Genomic DNA, 20,320 nt, shown 5'->3' with positions numbered 1-20,320 from the left:
AGAAATGCATTGTCGCTTAAATCCCGTGGGTAAAAAGATGCGCATTAGTGCTTCTTTGCGGACACTTTAATGGCGGGTTTTGTGCGTGTGAAATGGTGTCGTGTGAGACACGCGTTGTGTGTTACGTGTAATTACACAATTTTTATAGGACGTTCACAGGATAAACCCCCGATCGCCTTCGTGTGATAAACTCCTAAGGTTGCATCTGCATTGCAGAAACTACGCAGTTTGACACCGCTTTAAGTGTTGTGGCTCAATGCTATTGAATTGTGGGATCTGTAGTTTTGTGAGAGATCCAGCCTCCTTCCGCTGGAGCCGCAACAAAATTCAAAATCCCAAGATCTCATTGTGACAGTTAAAAAGTGGTGCCAAACTGCGTTATTTCTGCAATGCAGATGCAACCTTAAGCAGCAAAACAGTTTAAAGAGCGATAAATCGAGACAATTTACAAATGGAGTCAAATGGTGTCAAACTGCATTAATTCTGCTGCATTTCTCCAAACAACAGCTTGCAGTCTTATTTTGTGCAAAACATTTGCGTTGCTGCAAAGGCTTCTAGACGAAAAATGGCCTCTTAATTTTGAGTTTTTTATTCTATCGATAATCGATCTCATGTAATATTTGAAGGGGTTTCACCCTCTATAGTTACTTGAATTTATAGCCTCCAAGCTGTATCCCTATTGTGTTTGTACTGTACCATTGGCATTGCTTTGTTTTTCCCTATTGGGCATTGTATAATATTGTACTCTTTTATATTGTTTTACGCTGGTCATTGGCTGTAATAACAACATTTCATTTCATTTCATTTACATCGAGTTGACCAGGATCTTGAGGGACTTCCAAATATACATAGGGACTGATGAACAAATATACATAGGGACTAAAAATGCTTTCAAAGAATCCTAGAGTTGGAAGAGACCCCCAAAAGGGCCCTGATCCAGTCCAGCCTCATTCTTCTGCCATGCAGGAACTCTCAATCAAAGCATCCCTCACAGATGGCCATCAAGCCTCTGTTTAAAGACCTCAAAGGAAGGAGACCCCATTACTCTCTGAAGGAGATTGTTCCACTTTCAAACAGCCCTTACTCTCAGGAAGATTCTGCGAATGTTGAGGTGGAATCTCTTTTCCTGTATCTTGCATCCATTGCTGCATTGGGTCCTAGTCTCTGGAGCAGCAGAAAACAAGCTTGCTCCCTCCTCAATATCACATCCCTTCAAATATTTAAACAGGGCTATCATTACCACATCTTAACCTTCTTTTCTCCAGGCTAAACATCCCCAGCTCCCTGAGTCTCTCCTCATAGGGCATGGTTTCCAGACCCTTCACCATTTTAGTCGCCTTCCTTTGGACACACTCCAGTTTCTCAGTGTCCTGGACACAATATTCCAGAGCAGAATATAGTGGCACTATGACTTCCCTTGATCTAGACACTATACTTCTATTGATGCAGCCTAAAATCACATTGGCCTTGTTAGCTGCCACATCGCACTGTTGAGTCATGTTCAATGTGTGGTCTACTTGGACTCCTGGATCCCTTTCACACGGATAAGTCTCTCGTTCAGCCAGGTGTCCTCCATAATCCTATATCTGTTCATTCATTTGTTATACCTAAGTGCAGTACCTAACGTTTCTCCCTGTTGAAGTTCATTTTGTTAGCCTTGGCCCAGCTTTCCAATATATCAAGGCCGTTCTGAATCTTGATCCTGTCCTCTGGAGTATTAGCTATTCCTCCTAATTTGGTGTCATCTGCAGATTTGATAAGTATATCCCCAATTCTGTCATCCAAGTCATTGATAAAGAAAAATGCTGCCACTCCTTTGGAAACCCACACAGCTATGCAACATGGTTTTGCCTGATGTCAAACAGTTGTGTTTTTTATTAAGGCGGACTACAGTGAGAAGAAAATGACCATAACCCCAGAGAGAAGAGTGTGATGGAACACCAGCAGTGGATCCCGTCTTGCAAAAGCTGTGGCCTCTCCAGGGATGGAAGCAGCGGCATTTCCAGGGATGTGAGCTCCACCTGCGCCAGCTGTGCCATTAGGGATGCCATGGCTTGTGCCTGGAGAGAGGTGAGTGGTGGCATCTCCTGGAGCTTTGCCTTGAGCATCATCTTCTGGAGGCTGAATGCTTGCATTTGCACCAATGCGGCCAGTTGGCTTTTCTGGGCTGTTGCTAGTGGCGCTTCCAGGGATGTTGTTTGTGGTACCTCCAGGAGTGGTACTTCCAGGAATTTCCCCGGTGTCACCTGCAGGGATCATATAATAATAATAATAATAATAATAATAATAATAATAATAATAATAAATTTATATACCATCTTTCCGAAAAGATCAAAGCGGTTTGCAAAATTTCATAAAAATACATAACGCCTAAACGATTTACATAACCGAATAAATAAAATACCTTAAACAGTACACAATGTATAGAAACTAAAATGTCATTCCTCGTCCCTTAACTAAAATATACCCATCGTTAAACGTTAAACAAAAATTACACAAAGCAATATTAAATAAATTCAAATTACAGACGTCACATGGTACCAAGATAAAAAAGAAAAGAAAAATATGAATAATACAAAATACAGTACAAGGCATAATAATAACTTATAATCAACGAACAATAATCAATTCTACCCCAGGGAGAAGAAAAAATGTTAACAGGTACATAAAATGCATAAACAATTTACATAAGCAAATGCATAACAGTAGATAACCTATACATAGAGTTGCAAGAGACCCATTTCTGCCATGCAGGAACTCACAGTCAAAGCATCCCCATTGACAGATGGCCATCCAACCTCTGCTTAAAGACTTCCAAAGAAGGGGATTCTTAATATATCTTGGTCATTTCTATCTCAATTCTTACAATTTTAACAGCTATACAGATTGGCCCGAAGGGGTGGCGAGACGTTGCCCCTTTTCGCCACAGATCGGGGCCACAACAACCGCATGCCACGGTCCTGATCCGGCCTTCGGAGGATGCAAAAACGAGCAGCAAAGCACAGCTCCATCTTGCACTCTCTAAAGGGTGCTGTATTTTCCACGGTGCAATGTGAGGACACTCCTTTGGTGCTGCATCATTTGGGCACTGTGTCAGAGGTGTGTCATCATGGCACACGCTGTGGACTAGCGCACACCAAAATGGCAGTGGCATCAGGACGTCAAGCATCAAGACGCTCAGTCCTGACTCTGCCCACAGGCCAGCGCTTTTTGCCAGTCTGTACAGGACCCCTGTAAGTTTTTTAAAGTTTTCCTTCTTACAATACAGCAATATTGGGGGTTCCAGTCCTGTGCTGCTTTTTTATGTTTTATCTTTTTAATCTAGCAGTCAATATGTCCATGCTCATCCTATCTAGTAATATCATAGAATCATAGAACTGGAAGAGACCCCAAGGTGCCAACCAGTCCAATCTCATTTCTGCCATGCAGGAACTCTCCATCCAAGCATCCCCATTGGCAGATGGCCATCCAGCTCTGCTTAAAGAACCCCAAAGAAGGAGACTCCACTAAACTCCAAGGGAACTTGTTCCACTTTCAAACAGCTCTTACTGTCAGGAAGCTCTTCCTAAGGTAGAGGTGGATTCACTTTTCCTGTAGCTTGCATCCATTGCTCCTTTTCATACCTTCTGGAGCAGCAGAAAACAAGCTTGCTCCCTCCTCAATATGACCTCCCTTCAAATACTTAAACAGGGCTCTCATATCACCTCTTAACCTTCTCTTCTCCAGGCTAAACATCCTCAGCTCCCTAAGTCACTCCTCATAGGGCTTCATGGTTTCTAATCCCTTCACCATTTTGGCTTCCCTCCTCTGTGACATTTCCAGGAATGCTACCTGTGGAGGTCACAGCTCCAGAGAGATGGCTTGTGGCACTTCAAGACACATGGCTTGTGCCTCTGGAGAAAAGCATTGTGATGCCTCCTGTCCAATGACTTGAAGAACATCTAGAGATGTTTCTTGAGTTGTGACCATGAGTTGCGGCATGTGCTGTGGGGAGCCTTGGGACTTTTCCAGGATGCTCACCTGTGGCAGAGCCAAGGGTTCGAGAAGCAGTGCCTCCAGAAAGAGACGGTGTGGGACCTGCAGGGATGACATCTCTGGAACTGCCATGGATGACGCACAAAGCATCTTCTGGGCTGCATTCAGTGGTGCCTTTTGGGATCTGAGTTGTCACTGATGATGAGAATGGAGGAGGGAATACTCAGTTTGGGAATGCTAAAAGAAATAAATGACTGATATTTCAGATTTTGGAATAAATCCTGCTTGTCTATGTATTTGCATTGACATAATGCGGCGTAATGAGGCTGGAAGGAGGCTGAGGATCTATAAAATGATGGGAATCTAAGCATAGTGTTCGGCACAAATCCATGCTTCCCACCATTTCACATATCCTCCTGTTTCTCTCTAGCCTTGCAAATACAGGATGGATATGTAGCTCAAATGGTTTTGGATTTTGGAGTATTTCAGATTTTGGAACTTCAGGTAAAGGATGCTCAACCTGTTCCTATTTCTTGGGTTCTATGCAGCTGATTGGAGTTGAATGTTGCAGAGGCAATCACAATATTAAATCCGACACAACTGCATTGTCCCAAAATGAAAAATCCATTTTAAAAAATCTAAATGTCTCACAAAAGTACAATCCCCAGAATCTCATAGCATTGATTCATGGCAGTTAAAGTGGTGTTGAACTGGATCATTTTTGCAGTGCAGATGCAGCTGTCTCAAATTTAATTTGTACAGTATTCGGATACATACATTCCCATAGAGATGGGGCTGGTAGATGTTACCTGCTGTGAGATTGGATCGAGGATCACCCAGAAGACAAAGTCTTTTGACCTCAGGAAGTTCCTCCTGCCTTTGACTAAGAATGGGGTGAAGAGTTGTGATCTCCTTCATCCTGGGGTTTAAAAGAAATGAAGATTTGGAGCATCGGTAAAAACCCCTTCCTTTTGGGACCTTTGGAGCTAGATAAACTTATCAGGGGTCTTGTGTCAAGATGCAAACCTCCAGTGTTTCACAAATGAAAACTGGGATGCAAGATTAATAAGGAAAAGCACGCAAGTGAGGAGAGGCTGCAGCTGTCTGCTTTTGCATGAACATACTGGGAAGAGGAAGACTGTCCTCTCCTCGCTTATCCCTTCTGCTGAGTTACTACTAGTTTTGCACTTTACACTCATTTTGCAGCAATTGAAGTAAGGGGGAAAGTAGGAGGACGAGAAAGAAACCAGGACGTTTTAAAAACAGCGGGAAAAGTGGGACAGCAGAGGAGTAAAATTGCAAAACTGGAACTGTTGGAAGGCATGGAAATGTGTCTATGGTGCCTAGAACAGGGGCAAGATATTGCTTGTGGTTATATATTTGCTCCCTCTCATCTGCCCCAAATGCTCTCAAACACATTAATTAACACCAAATGCCTTTCATTGATGTGTTTTAACTGATATTGTTGGTCTGTTGGTTGTGGTTCCTGGCCTCGATCCATGGGCAAGCGGGTAAGAAATAAATATTATTGTACAACAACAACAACAACTTAGTGGACGTGGGGGCCTTTAACCACATCTTCCGTCACCACCACCAATCCCCTCTTTCCTCTAATTCTAGGTTGCCTTACCTGTCACAGAAGATTTCGCAGGTCTCATTGGGAATGTGGGACATGCCAATCGCTGGCAAAAAGCCGGACAGCAGAAGTTGGTAGACTTCAGTCCACTGAGAGGAGTCCATTGAGTTTCCTTCTTTCTTGAGGAAGAAAATTACGCTGTCCAAGATCTTTTGCTGCGTTTCGGGGACCAGGGCAGCCAAAGGAGACGGTCCCTTGCACTTAGACAGAATTTCAGCCAACAAGCTGCTCTGGATGGAAGACATCGGGATGGCAATTATCTATCTATCTATCTATCTATCTATCTATCTATCTATCTATCTATCTATCTATTTTTATCCCACCTTTCTCCCAAGTTGGGACCCAAGTCTACTCACTATATATAATCACATTAAAACAACACTTTAAAAATATTTAAAATTTAATCCAATGAAGCACAGTAAAATGCTTTAAATCCTACAAGATTTATAATATACAATGCGGCATGTGTGGGGGCCACACAGACTGGCAAAAAATGCCACCCAAAAGACCCAACAGGAACTGCTCACTCCAGGATTTTAAAAAAACATTTGGGGGTTATCCACAGGAGTTCAGCTATTTCAAAAGTGGCATTCAGGGCCCCCTTTTTCCTCCTCAACTAGAGATTTCCATCCTGAGCTTACCTGGCAGGCTTGTCCTCCGATCCTGGACAAATATTCTCGGACAAAGTCGTATCCCTCGAAACCTTTGGCCAGCGCAAGAGCCAGGCTGGAAAGTGTAGAGTTGTGCATCATGTGGGCCACTAGAGTCAGGTCAGCGGCTTGGGCTGGGCTGAGGGAAGCCAGGCTCCCCATCTGCAAATTCATTGCAAAGGATTATTCCGTCTTGCTTTTATGCGCTGCAAAGGATTCTTTACAGAGAGGAAAAGATTGCACCCACCTCCATACAACAAGATAGGCTCTGATGGCCTGCAGGGTCGCATCGTGCCTTCATTTTTGTCACTGATGAGTGTTGCACCAAGCTATGACTTTCATGCTTAAGCATAGATTGGAAGAGGGAAACTTTGCACTGCAAAAGGTGCAGGAATACTCCTCCAAAAATGCCATTTCTTCACCCCGAAATCTCATCCATGGAATGGAGAGATTCCTCTATGCCTCCGTCTTGCATTCCCAATTGGGAAGTCGCATTGAGCACATGGAGTATGTTGCTCTTATCTCTGATCACTGTGGGATTTCCCCATAGCCAATGGGAAGGCCAACAGGGTGATCCAATCTAACTTTTATCACCTATCTCTGCTCAAAGATTTATTTTACAGTATTTACTGTATACATTCGACTACAAGTTAAACTCATGTACAAATTGAGAGTGGGTTTGGGGCCCCCAGATTATGGACGTTGATATGAGCTATGGATAAGTCAAGAGTAAAACCTAGTGGCATGTATCCAAGGATGCAAAGGACGAAGCAAAGAGAAATGACGCCAAAGAACTTGCAAAATTCCAGAAACATAACTGTTTGTCCTCACTCTAAATGTTGGCTGGATGTGAGGATATGGATGGATGTGCTTCCAGGACAGATTACATCAGGGTTTGGTTCCTTTGTTTATAAGAGTTAAAGTATGGGACTTTTGTGGGTTTTTTGGGCTATCTATGTGGCCATGTTCCCGAAGAGTTTATTCCTGACGTTTCACCTACATCTGTGGATGGTGTCTTCAGGGAATGCTGGTATGGAAAACAGTAGGGTATATATATATATATATATATACACACACACACACACACACACACACACACACACTGTGTGACCCTCTTCCATGCCAGCATTCTCTGAAGTTGCCAGCCAGAGATGCTGACGAAACTTCAGGAATAAACTCTTCTAGAACCTGGCCACAAAGCCCGGAAAACCCGCAGAAGACTATAGATGCTGGCCATGAAAGCCTTCGGCTTCACTACGGTCCTTACATTAACCAGTGGATATGTCAGCCTAGGTTTTTGAGGTCAGTTTTTGGACCTAAGTTTCCAGATTTGTACATGAGTGTATACAGTATTTCAGTTCAGTTCCACATTCACTGGGGTTAGGGACAAAGGGCCCCTGTGGATGTGGAAAAGCTGCAAATTAAAAGGAAAAAAGAACAATTCTTTTTACTTAAAGGAACATCTCTCTAGGAATCTCTGGGTCCTCCAGTGCAACTCTGCAGTCAACATCTGCAAGAAGTCAATCATAGAAACATGCTGGAGGACCTCTAAGTTCTCCAGCAAAACTCTATGGTCAACTCCCAGCAGAGTTGCACTGGAGGACCTAGAGATTCGTAGAAAGAGGATATATTAATCAAACCCACAAGTAATGAAGTCTGCAAAAATCAAAGCCACAAATGTGGAGGGCCAACTGTACTACGGGTTTTCTCCTCATCCCATTCACTGATGGGGCAGGAAAGTAATAATAATAATAATAATAATAATAATAATAGCTGGTTCTTATCTTCGATCAATGATTAAAGGTGATGGCTGGGCATCCTATGAGTGACAGACACAGAAGTCACAGATGTTCTGGAAGATGCTGGTGTTGTTGTTGCGTGTTGGTTGTAGTGACATAGGGAGATGCTTCTATTAAAGTGGTCACAAAGAAGCATTAACGCGCATCTTTTTACTTTGCATTTCCGATATCGCTTCATTTGCCCAATTACTCGCCATTTCCACTTTATTTGTGGGATGCTTTAAATGCGCTTTAATCTCTCTTTAATGCCAAAATGAGCCCCAGTGGGATAAACTCCATAGAAATATAAATTCATGCTTCTTCATCATGCTCAAAATGCAAGACACTTCGTAATTCCTCCTGGACAGAAGGCTGAGATGTAGGAAGGTCTTGGAATAGAAGGACGTCTGGTCACCCTGTCCCTGTGTGCAGGGGAAACTTGGAAAAGTATAGCCTCTCTATGTGCAGACTTAAAATGGCTTCCCTTAGGTGGCAGGGCTATGTGACGTCACACGTGGGAGTCACATCTACAGAAATGGACTTGTGTCTGTGCAAAATGGAGCCAGACAGTTTTGCAATGTCCATATTGTTGTGATGTTACTACACAGAGGAGCTGGCGAAGAGACTATTGCAAAATTGGACCAATATGCATAAGGTGCTAAGGCACATCGGGTCACTCCTGGTGCAGATCAAGATACTAGGTTATTGTTGTGTGCCTTCAAAGTTGTTTCTAGGTTAAGGTGCCCCTAAGGCAAAGCTGTCACGGGGTTGTCGAGTGTGTGTCCTTTGGCTAAGGTCAGAGGGACACTCTTGTCAATGCCCTGATATGCATCTTCCCAACTGACTATGGATCCATTTGTTGCTATCTAACCAAGTATGTGTAAAGTGACACAATCTAGACTACGATGTAATGCAATATGATGCAATACAAGAATTGCAGCCACACTGTTAAATCCTAGCTTGCATTTTTAGCAACCCTGTTTCAATTATTCCCCGCTATTTGGAGTTACTTGCATTGAATACTCCAAAGGCCTCAATACCCTCAAAGGCTAAATATTCCCGTTTGGTCATGGAAGCTAAGCAGGGTCAGCTGTGGTTAGTCCTTGAATGGGAGACTGGCCAATGAATCCCAGGTGCTGTAGGTTATATTTCAGAGGAAGGACCTGGCAAAACCATCTCTGGGTATTCCTTACCTAAGAAAACCCTAGGAAAGTTAATGGGATTAATTCAGACAAACTGAAGGCACACGAAGAGCTGGAGCAGGTCATTATTTTGAGTTTACATGTTTTGCATTGTTTACTGTCCCCAAATCCCTGGGGTCTATTTTGAAATGGCTGGAAAATTTTGGGTTTTTGAGCAAGTTAACAGAATCGAGGCTGGCCTGATGTTAACCAATGCTTATCTGGCTGAACTAGGATCTGAATCCAGCTCTTAGGTCTCGCTTTTACTCATCATCAAAATATGTGAATGGCAGGGAAAAGTAACTCCATCAATTTGAAGCAGACCATTAAAACTTGCATTCCTCTTGAAGAAACGTGGACAACCAAAGTGGGCAAAATGCAGCCATCCGGTCGTTTTGGAGCGGCAGTTCCCAGCATTCCTTTGATAGGCTGATGGGAGTTGCAGTCCAGACGTTTCTTTTGCTCAATTGGGCTTTACGGTTTAGTTCAACCAGTAGCAACGTGTTTGCATGTAATGTACGTAACTGCTTTGGCTTTGTTCACTTGTCAGTCTGTGCATGTGTTTTTAAAGGAAACGCCGCCATGAAACATCCCAAATCAGCCACTTTGGAAAACTATTTTTTATTAATGAATACAATCAGAGTCAAAGTGCAGAGACAGATATTCTAAGGAAAGGAAGGCCGCACCGGTTTACAGAAGGAGGCAGATCGGATTTAATCGGGGAAAGAATTTACATTGCTAAGCGCCATGTTCTTGAAACACAATGAAGAAACAACCTTCTCATTCCACATAATAATATTGACAGAGTTCGTCTTTTCTTTGGCATTTCCTTTGGCATGAGATACGGCATTGGGACACCTGTGCCCCAAATTGTGTTTGCTTTAGAAACAAATGCATGACCCATTTTTGTTATTATTTCTTTCTTTATTCATTTAAAACAAAAATAAAAAAGCACAACTTCCAGGGAAGACATTTGCTACTGATTCAACTAAACTTCTCATGTTTTCCTGTGAAGAGTAATTTAGGTGCCAATCGGATTGAATTTGTGAGCGGAGGAGTATTTCGCTATTTATTTTCTAAAGCAAGCAACTTGACATTGAAACTCTGAAAGCAACTTTAAATAAGGATTGAATTAAATCCGATGCTCGGAAGACAAAAGAAAACCATTGTGTGCCTGCAAACAATCGCAAAGATGCAAAAGGAAAGCAAACAGCATCCTTCCCTGCTTGTAAAATGGATAAAGCTCCTTTCATTTTCCAGCATGGGGAGTCCATTTTTGTGGACTACAGCTCCCAGAATCCACCAACAAGTATGGGCCCTTTTGCTGACTATGCTCCCATAAACCTCCAGCCACAATCCTCCTGATTTGGGGGTTGCAAAGGAATAATAAAAAAAAAGGTCCCTTTCCCAAACTTTGTTCAGAAGAAAACACACATTTTAGTTTAGGATAGTGACCCCATATAAAGTTTTAAAAGGAACTATCTGAGGTGCTGAACTTATCTAGAGGCTTTGGAAATCAGCATCTTGGATAATTCCTTTAACATTCAAACTACAGGACTGAGCAGATTCACATAGAGGATAGGAAAGATTATGTTCGAACAGTGGAATAGCACCTCCTTGGAGGAAAAACTGCACCTCCAAATCAGGTGAAACCATAGTGCAAAGTCAGGCAAAACATGGCCCTCCATTTCTTGTGGGACTGCAGCCCTGGCCGTTGTCACACAATGCTGAGAGCTGCAGTCCTGCAAGTCTGCAATTACACTGGCATGTTGCATAAAGCCCTGCAAATCCCAGCAGTCTTTGCCATCATAGCGCAGCGCTGAGAGTTGCAGTCCTGCAATTCACATAATGCTCTGCAATTGTATAATGCAGATTTGCATAATGACAGCTCACACCTGACAAGGAGCGTAGAACGGAACCTTTTCCCTTTGTGCCCAAATTGCATTAGGAAAAATAATAACTAAAGTGGATGACGCTTGGGAAAAAACATGGGAGAGCAATTGTTTTGGAGGAATGAAATCTGGATTCTGGGGAATAAACCAGCGAGTGAATGCTCTTGTTACTAGAAGGGAGGGAAGGAAGGGTATGGAAAGCCTCGCTCAGGAACACTGCCTTGAAAAACTTACTCCATCAAGATCTGGGTAAAAAGCTTGCAGTTCATTTAGTGTGGCCACTGAACAAAACTCCCCCAAATTCTTCATCAGCCGCTCTCTGATGCCGGTGGCCCCACCGTCGCATGCTGACCCTGCAAAGAGATGGCGAAAATAAGTAAAGGCCAGGGAAAGCATTTTGGAAAAATGACCATTGCAGAAAAGAACAGAACTTTCACAAACTTCAGGAGAATGCCACATACTTCTAAATGCTTTAAACAGTTTGGATAAATAGTTTGCATCTAGGTTTTCCAAAACATAGAGCATGGAGGGGAGATCAAGTTAAAATCAAAACCAAAACCAAACCAAACCAAATAAGTTTTTAGTTCTCATGGTAACTAGGAACAATTTGGACCCATGTAGCAAATGGCAGCTAAAACATTTACAAAATTATAGGGTCTGAGTGATGGATGGATGTATGGATGGACTGAATTTCTAATTCTTCTTTCTTCCATTATGCAACCGAAGACAGAAACTATGGAGGTTTCTGCACGGCTGGCATCCCATCCAGGCATTGTCCTGACCCAGAGTAGCTTAGCATGAGCAAACTGGCAAATAAAGAGCTTATAAAAATGATTGTAGCAAAAGGAGAAATTGAGTGTGGTTGGAAAACTACAAACGATTTCAGTATTTGTAAATGGCTGCGTCAAGTTTGGCACGTCCTGGGATTTGTCGTTGGTTATAGCACCAGAGCGCTCTGACAGAGGAGGTTAAATGTGTCAGAAAACTACAAATCCCAGGATTCCATAAGGATGGTGCCATGGTAGTTAAAGCAGTATCAAACCATGTTCATCCCGCAGTGTGGTTGCAGCCCTTGACGCAATTCTGGGTGCAGCGTCTTTGCAAACTCCCCACCATGCGCCTGCTCCTCACCTGAGTCAGCAAACTGAGCAGCCAGGTAAGTCTTCTGAAATCCGTACACATCTTGCCTCTTCCTGGCTGACAGCGTTGAATAGATGCTGCTGAGTGCTTTCACACTGAAAAGACAAAACAGAGGCCAACCAGCTCTGAAATATGCCCTGACCATGCAAGCCAGAGACTGGCATATTTGGCTGAGGCCTCAGAGCATCTCCCATGTACCTTTATAGGGATGGGACATGCATGCACTTCCCATCCCTATAACGGCACAAATGAAATGCATACTCTTTGTGGGGATATTATTTTAATAATGCACTGCATCGCCCAAGTTTATCACTTCTTAATGGGCAGCTAAGTCTCAGAAAAACGTTGGATGATGCTACCAACAATAACAATATTTTTGTTAAAATATGTATAAATGTTGTACAGTGGGCTCTTCTAATCCTTGGGCTTGCCATCTATAGATCTGAGCTTCCACGGATGGCAAGTCCCATTGGTTTTAATGGAGGCCAGTGGCTGCACACACATTGCGCCGCCATAGGAAACAATGGGACTTTAAGTCCCATTTCTTTTGTTATCCATGGAGGGGTCCTGAAGAGATCCCCTGCTGATACAAAGGGATGATTGTACATATTTTCAGTGATATATAAAATGTTGGTGTGTATTCCCAAACCTGCACCATGTAATGTCAAAACAGACTGGTGTATTAACACAAGCAAATTGGACATGGGATGCAAACTGACCGCCATCCTCTGGAGGGTAAGTGATGTGACGGGATTAAAAAATGGTGATCGGGGAGAAATGTCCATCAGGTACTTACATTGCCTGGTAATACGGACAGGGCATATTAAGAGGCAGCAGCTCAAGCATTGTTCCATTTATTCCCGGAAGCAGGAGGTTGAGTTTGCGGAGCCAGTTCTCCACATCTTCCAAGGAAACAGCAGCAATTTGGGGGAAAATGATTTCCGCCGATGACATCAAGACAGCGTCTCGCACTTTGGGGTTGCTCAGCAAACCACGATTCTGGAGGAAGAAGCAGCAAAGATACAGGAGGAGGAGGGTAAGTTTGTTGAAAAGGTGGAGTTATAGGTTGGGATTAAAGGAACCAACCCAAGTGATCAACGGAATAATTAAAAACACATAGTTTTTTGTGGGTTTTTTGGACTATGTGGCCATGCCTCTGTGGCTGGCATCTTCAGAGAATGCTGGCATGGAAGTGAGTGGTGTGTGTGTGTGTGTGTGTGTGTGTATATATATATATATATATATATATATATATATATATATATGAGAGAGAGAGAGAGAGTCACACAGTATATATACCCAACTCAACTTAAGGATATCTTAAATATTATTTTTAACCTGTGTTTTTACCTTCTTTTATTCTGTACCCCCTTTTTTTACCTGTGCTGGTCCATGACCATAATAAAGATGAAGTGAACTGCACTGGATTGCAGCCAGCATGCTTTGGTGCATGATATATTCCCAAATGTAATGCATGTCATACACAGTGTGCACCCAAGAGCAATTGCAACACATAAAGAACTGTGTTTTCACAACCTAGAACTGAGTATGATTGCTTTGCACTGGACAACAATGGCCAAACTATGGGGAATATGTCCTCATCCATGAGACACTAACACGCTTCCAGCCTGCATCCAGTCTCAGTGTGTGCCCTTGTGCCAAACACGATGGCATTTACCTTCAGCACAAGGCCGTTGAATTCATCCAAATAGGCACTGAGGAACTGGTCTGGCCCTGGCTTCTCTCGAATGGCTTGGAGGACATGCACCATGGCTGTGCTGCTGTAGATGCTGTGGCTCTGTGTGGACAACTGAGCCAAGGCCCTGGCCGAGAAGAGGTCCAGAGAATCCATCTGCATTTGGAGACATGGGACACAAGAGTTGGAAACTAGAGAGGGCTCAGTTGCAGAAACCAGGACATTTTAAAAGTAGCTGGAAAAGTGGGATGACAGTGGGTTAATAATGGAAGGGCAAGGAACCTTTGGAATGCTCACCCCACGGAAGTCGCTCTTCAGGTCGGTGAAATCTGAGTATGAGCCATAAGTTGTGAGGGGTCCAAAGAATTCAAGCAGCCACGCTCTGTCTGTGGAGATGCCCTGAATGCAAGCAGAGCCTATTTGCAAAGAGAAAGAGCAAGCAGATATGGAGAAACTAGTGGGAACTGAATGCAGTTTTCAGGCCATACTTTGCTATATATGGTGACTAGAGACATCTGTTCTCTCATATATTAAAAGACCAAGATGTAAATCATAGAATCCTAGAGTTGGAGGGGGGTCCCCCACGGGCCATCCAGTCCAACCCTATTCTGCCATACAGGAAGACACCATCTAGGCTCTCCCTGTGACAGATGGACATCCACCCTCTGCTTGGAAACCTCCAAAGAAGGAGACTCCCCCACATTACTATTATTATTATTATTATTATTATTATTATTATTATTATTATTAGTCTTCCACTGTCCAAAAGCTCTTACCGTCAGGAGGTCCTTCCTAATGTTTAGGCAGAATCTCCTTTGGAATCATTGGAACTAGTTTATGTATGTGCGTATTTCTTTTTTTTACCTGAATTCTGTTGCTGGAAACGGAGAATCCTCTTTATAAAGGACAAAATGTCTTCTGGGTTCTCAAAGGTGCTGTTGGCATGATGGTCGGTTAAAGCCTTCAATCTGCAAAGTTATGGCAATGGTTATAATTAAGACAGTTCTATTATGAAACAAGGACAAAGTAAAATGGTGGGATTGCTTTTCAGTTCACCACTCAGTCCCTTCTGCTCAAAGATGGGCTTTCCAACCTTTCCTGGGCCCAAAGGGAAACCAGCGAACATGCTTGCCCTGTGATGGGCAACGGAGTGGGAACGTACATGGCAGCAAGGGAATCGCATGTCATGTCATCAGGTAAGAAGCCCAGGTTCTGGGCATCCAGGCTGCTCAGGAAGAGGTCCAGCCGTGGTCCAAACCAGACAGAATAATCCTCCGGTGTGAAAAGTTTGACAGTGCCGCTCAAGTGGCAGAAGATTTCCCCAAGGATGGATCGCCTCGTCTCCAAGTGTGGCAGCTGAGAAAGAGCGTGCTTTGAGGGAAAGAGAGAAACGAGGCAGATCAAACCATCCCTTTAGGAGAACTGCAATCCCTGCCTGGTTGGATGCCCTACAAAATATCGATTTGGTATCAGAAACACTCTTAGCCTTTCTAGGTGCACACACCTCTTTATCCCTCCAAGGTGGAATCTGTAAAAGTTAGTGTGGTGTAGTGGTTTGAGTGTTGCTTTAGGACATTGGGAGACCAGGGTTCACATCCCTGTTTGGCCATGGAAACCCATTTGGTGACTTTGGGTCACTCACACTTTCTCAGCCTTAGGAGAAGTCAATGGCCCACCTCCACAGGATAAACCTTGCCAAGAAAACCAATATCCAAAATGCTATTTAAGTAGAGGTGGCCCTCTAACCCCTAGCTGTTGCCTATACCTGATTTAACTAAGAGATACTAAGGATTGATACAAATAGGATAGGAGAGAGACAGAAGGAAGTGAGGATGAAGACTTTTGCAAACCTGTTCAGCTGCAGCATTGAAAGCATCCAGAAACTCTCCAATGTTGTTCGAATTGAGGGCGCCCAAGATCTTCCCAGCTTTTTCGCTGTCACGCAGGACATCACTTGCTAGTGTGTAATCAGCCAGTTGCGTAGGTGTGAGGCCTGCGACTGCATCCATCTATGAAATAAGCAGAACTGGTTCATAGTAGACAAAATGGCCAATGAAGCCAAACCGATGAAGGACATCCATCCACCGTGAGTTTACTCACCGCACTGAAATCTGGATTAATGCTGACCAGGTCTTTGTAACTAGCCAAGGACCCAAAGGATCCAAAGTTGGTGCCTAACCAGCCCCAACTTCCTCGGGTGTTTCCGGCACAGGGATCGCCTGGAAGGAAAAGTTGGGGAAACTGGTTGTTGATTGTCCTAATAATTTCTTTTAATGCACCTTATGTTGCATTATATTGCCCTATGAGAGCTGTTTGATATTATTGTCCAGAGGACTATATCCAGTTCATGTTTGCAACAATGGAGTTGTGAGCATGGAGCATGTTGCATGCATGCTCAATGCTCAAGGCTATGCATTGTCCGTGGATGTGCATTTGGGGTGCATTCAGATCCCCATTTTGTACCCTGCATGGTTGTGTGTTCCACACAGTTGTGTTACCTCCTTGAGTCGACTTGGTACTCAGATAATTTTTGGCAAAGTTGAAGACATCTTGGCAGCTCTCTGGAGACATATGTCGAAAACTGCTATCCAAACCAGCCATTCTGAGGAGAAGAATAAAAGGAAAGAGGGGGAAAGAAGAGAGCAAGCATTAGGACTCTGGACATATAGAGCATGTCAGAAGATTAAAATGCAAACAACAACAATTAGCACAATAGGGCAAGCACTGAGCTACAACATTTGTTCCCAAATGCTAGTTCTCTGCTTGCAGGGTTTCTGATGTGCAGAAGCATTTAAAATAGGATTTCCCTCATCATCAGCATGAAGAGATACAGGAACATCTTGCAATTCAGAATTCATCCTATGCAAAAATTTTCATTTGTGGATTTTTTGCACCGAAAAAACATCATTTTCTGTGCAAAAATGTGCATTTCTGAACAGAATTATTATTGTTGTTTTCTGCAGGGGAAAAATGTGAATTTTGCACAGAATAAGTCGCAAACTGCAAAGATTCTCATCGGTCCAGGATTCTTCTCATCAGAGTTTTCTGATTCTTGAGAGACATATTTTGGACCTCTTTTTAAAACAGTATTTTCAAATATTCTTTCTTCTCCTGCCACAGGTTGGGTCAAAGGTGGCATGTTTCCTCCATCCTCCACTATAAGTACATTCAGACTGCATCCACACTGCAGAAATAATCCAGTTTGGTGACACTTTAACTATCATGGTTCAATGCTATGGAAATCTGGAAGTTTTCAGAGCTCTCTGATAGAGAAGGCTAAATGTCTCACAAAACTACAGTTCCCAGAATTCCACAGCATTGTGCCACAGCAGTTAAAGTGGTGTCAAAGTGGATTATTTCTGCAGTTGCTTCAGTTTATCTTCTCCTTCTCCTCTTTTGCCCACCTTCCTCCGTCTCTCTGCTCATTGGCAAAGATATAGACAAAACACTCACATGGTTTGAAAAATGCCACATGGCACGGTCTTTGGGATTGCCGCAAGAGCTGAGGCATTGATGCTAGGAAGCCATAAAATCAGCTTGTCCTGGAACCAGTCTTGGTACTGGGAGAGACTGGCTGTGGCGAAGAGACTTTGCACTTTGCTGAAGATGGCCTCAAACATGGTGTTCCTCACCTCTGGGTTTGCCAGGAAGGTTATGCCATTCTGCCAACCCAAAAATGGAAAAAGAGACCCAGTCTCAAATGCTGCCTGAGTAATAGAGACACAGAGCACATAGGACCAAAGGTTTGCCATGCCACATTGCAGGACCAGCCATTACAATGGTTCAGGTCTGGTCCCAGATATTTAGCTACTTCAAGTAACTGATCCACTAGATCTGAGAAGCGCATCCTTTCAGACGTCTTACAGCCAAGATGGGAGATATTTTTGGACCATGAGATGATTTCTAATTTATGAAGCATTTGAGGGGCAGCTTTGCAGCAGCGGTCAAAACTTAGGAGCAAAAGATGGCACCAAGCGGACAATAAGAGAGGCCAAAGACCAAATATGATCCTTGCACATCTGAATACCCCCATTCATTCTATGACATGTCTGCACCAAAGTTTAAATACCTAGTCTGAAGGTATTTGAAGAATAAATGCACAGAAATACATTCTTATCTCCAAATCACCTCTAGTTTTCCCCCTTCCCTCCTTGTTTTCCCATCTCTTTCTACCATCCCTTTAGAATAACTGGAGATAGTCACCAACTGGAGATAAGAGCAAAGTTTCCCTGTACAAAGTTGAAGTTGGGCTCTTCAACCTGAAATGAGAAAGCTAAGCTCTTATCTCCAGTCAGTGATTAGAGCTAGAAAGGGCCTGGCTGAAACAGTTTGCAAAAGACATGGAGAACCTCTTCCTTTGGCCAGATGTGGCATCGCTGTCTAAGGATGCCAAGGATACAATTGCATGCAGTCCTTGTACCATCACATTGTATGCAATGCTGCAATGTTGTCAGGAATTCTGGCCTGCATCCCTGACACCCTTTAAAATAATGAGTGACTATATGTGGGTTGCCTTTTCAGCGACATTCCACTCCATTTTGCATTATGGTACTTTTGCTAAGGGTCTCTCAGTTACTGCTCAGATGTAGGGACATGGAGCAAGGACTGGTTCTTGGGGATTTCCAGTCAGAAGACGGTAACCCTGGTGCAAATAAGAGAACCACAGCTGATGGAAGACAACTTACCTGTGAGGCTGTATTTGCAAATTCTGTCATGAATGCAACTGTGTCTGCAACAGGCCTGTCCTCCAGGGGCCTTAGGAGGACGCTGACCTTCTCTGGAGAATCCAGGACATCAGAGCCAAAAAAGACATGCGCAAGTTGGGTGGAGGTGAGATTCTCCCTGACATCAAACTGCAAAGACATATCAGAGCATCAAGAGACGGTGGAGGTCATTCTTGGAAAATTCAATTCCTATTGTCAAGCATGGGACAGAGTTTGTCAGTTTGGCAAACATGAAGGATTTGGCCTTCAGAAGAGCCAGCATTTTTGATGGAGGGGGAAATACATTTTCTCCCTGGCTCCACTCCCCACTCCCTAAAAACTGAGCAAGAATATTTGCAGGTGTGGATCAGTAGATTAGTAGAAGTCCAGTCAAAGAATAAGAGAAGGAAACACCTCTCTTTCTCTTTTCCATAGCATAAGATCTCATTGGAGTCATCTACTGAGGCTGAATGTTGTCAGATTCAGGGCAGTGAAGCCCTTCTTCATAATGCGCATGGTTTGACTGTGGAACTCACTGCCACAAGATGTAGCGGCCAAATCAGACAGTGTCAAAAGGGGATTGAATAGATTCATGGAGAAAAAGGTCATCAGTGGGTACTAAATCATTGCAATGTATTGTGCAGTACATACTCCATTGAAACTGGCCATCAGTTTGGCAAAATCTTCATAGGCTGCATTGGCCACAAAGGCGCCAAAGTTGTCCTGTAGCCAAGCCTCTGTACTCCCGGTGGTAGACATGCACGCTGACCCTGCAGTGCCAGATGGCAATTAATAATAATAATAATAACAATAATAATAATAATAATAGTAACAGCAACAACTTAGCATGCTTTCACAGGGAATGCATTTGCATGTGCACTTCCCTGGAATCACTGAAGGAAAGGTCAGAGATAAAAGCAATAAATAAATTAAGTAACTAACTACTTGAAACCACACCAGAGTTACCTGTTGTCTTGCACTGCTTTTCAAGGAAGGCAAATAAAGAGGAATAGACGCTTTCTCGGTTGGCGGATGGCATTGCAGGATAAGCCTGGCTCAGAGAAGACACCCTGAACAAAAAGGATTGTGTCAAAAATCTCGGCCTGATAGAGCAGCCTGTTTGCACTGGATAAATAAGGATGCCCCCAAGGAAATACCCCGATAATTCAATTCAGTGGCCAGAATGTTTATCCAGTCTAGGGAGAAAAATCTCTTCTCAGGATTTTCTCAGCATTCCTGAAAGACAAGCTAGACATTGCATGCAATGACTTGGGATGCATCCACACTGCAGAGATAATCCAGTTTGACACCACTTTAACTGCCATGGCTCATTGCTATGGAATCCTGGGGGTTGTAGTTTTTTGTGAGACATTTAGCCTTCTCTGTCAGAGAGCTCTGGGGCCACAAAAAATTACAAATCCCAGAAATCCACACCATTGAGCCTTGGCAATTAAAATGGTGTCAAACTGGATTATTTCTGCATTGTGGATGCAGCCTTGATGGGCGCTTGATAACCAGCCATGAAAATACAAGACCAGACATAGAACACTGGGTTAAACAAGGGGCATTTTGGAGTATTTAGGCCAACATGCATATGGAAAGCTATGTTCTTACATACAAAGATTCTCATAATACTCTGCATCTCCATATGAACAAGAATGTTTGCAGA

At 43.3% G+C, this 20,320-nt stretch overlaps 2 protein-coding genes across 2 annotated transcripts; both read right to left on the bottom strand.

Moving 5' to 3' along the window:
* Positions 1-3,840: 3,840 nt before the first annotated feature.
* LOC121914458 lies at positions 3,841-11,508 on the bottom strand. Its single transcript, XM_042437865.1, has 5 exons — positions 11,347-11,508; positions 6,253-6,423; positions 5,606-5,841; positions 4,753-4,894; positions 3,841-4,020 (listed from the first exon to the last, which is right to left on the bottom strand). Exons 1-5 carry the CDS (start codon positions 11,506-11,508, stop codon positions 3,841-3,843), a joined length of 891 nt encoding a protein of 296 aa, XP_042293799.1.
* Positions 11,509-13,864: 2,356 nt separating this feature from the next.
* On the bottom strand, positions 13,865-19,410 carry LOC121914457. The gene is made up of 10 exons (XM_042437864.1): positions 19,303-19,410; positions 18,634-18,801; positions 17,402-17,610; positions 16,447-16,550; positions 16,049-16,167; positions 15,799-15,957; positions 15,111-15,319; positions 14,813-14,916; positions 14,246-14,364; positions 13,865-14,104 (listed from the first exon to the last, which is right to left on the bottom strand). Exons 1-10 carry the CDS (start codon positions 19,408-19,410, stop codon positions 13,865-13,867), a joined length of 1,539 nt encoding a protein of 512 aa, XP_042293798.1.
* Between the last annotated feature and the right edge of the window lie 910 nt (positions 19,411-20,320).

Source organism: Sceloporus undulatus, chromosome 8 (assembly GCF_019175285.1).
Source record: "Sceloporus undulatus isolate JIND9_A2432 ecotype Alabama chromosome 8, SceUnd_v1.1, whole genome shotgun sequence".
NCBI lineage: Eukaryota > Metazoa > Chordata > Lepidosauria > Squamata > Phrynosomatidae > Sceloporus > Sceloporus undulatus.
The sequence above is the reverse complement of the archived record's forward strand: the minus strand, read 5'-3'. Positions and strand labels throughout refer to the sequence as shown.

Coding starts and splice junctions, on each gene's coding strand:
- LOC121914458 (XM_042437865.1), bottom strand. CDS start 11,508: ATGCTTTCCCTGGCCTTTACTTATTTTCGCCATCTCTTTGCAGGGTCA. Junction 6,424..11,346: donor TTTACCCAGATCTTGATGGA/GTAAGTTTTTCA, acceptor ATGAATTTGCAG/ATGGGGAGCCTGGCTTCCCT. Junction 5,842..6,252: donor TCGGAGGACAAGCCTGCCAG/GTAAGCTCAGGA, acceptor TCTTCCATCCAG/AGCAGCTTGTTGGCTGAAAT.
- LOC121914457 (XM_042437864.1), bottom strand. CDS start 19,410: ATGTCTACCACCGGGAGTACAGAGGCTTGGCTACAGGACAACTTTGGC. Junction 15,958..16,048: donor TTAATCCAGATTTCAGTGCG/GTGAGTAAACTC, acceptor CTTATTTCATAG/ATGGATGCAGTCGCAGGCCT. Junction 15,320..15,798: donor TCAATGCTGCAGCTGAACAG/GTTTGCAAAAGT, acceptor TTTCCCTCAAAG/CACGCTCTTTCTCAGCTGCC.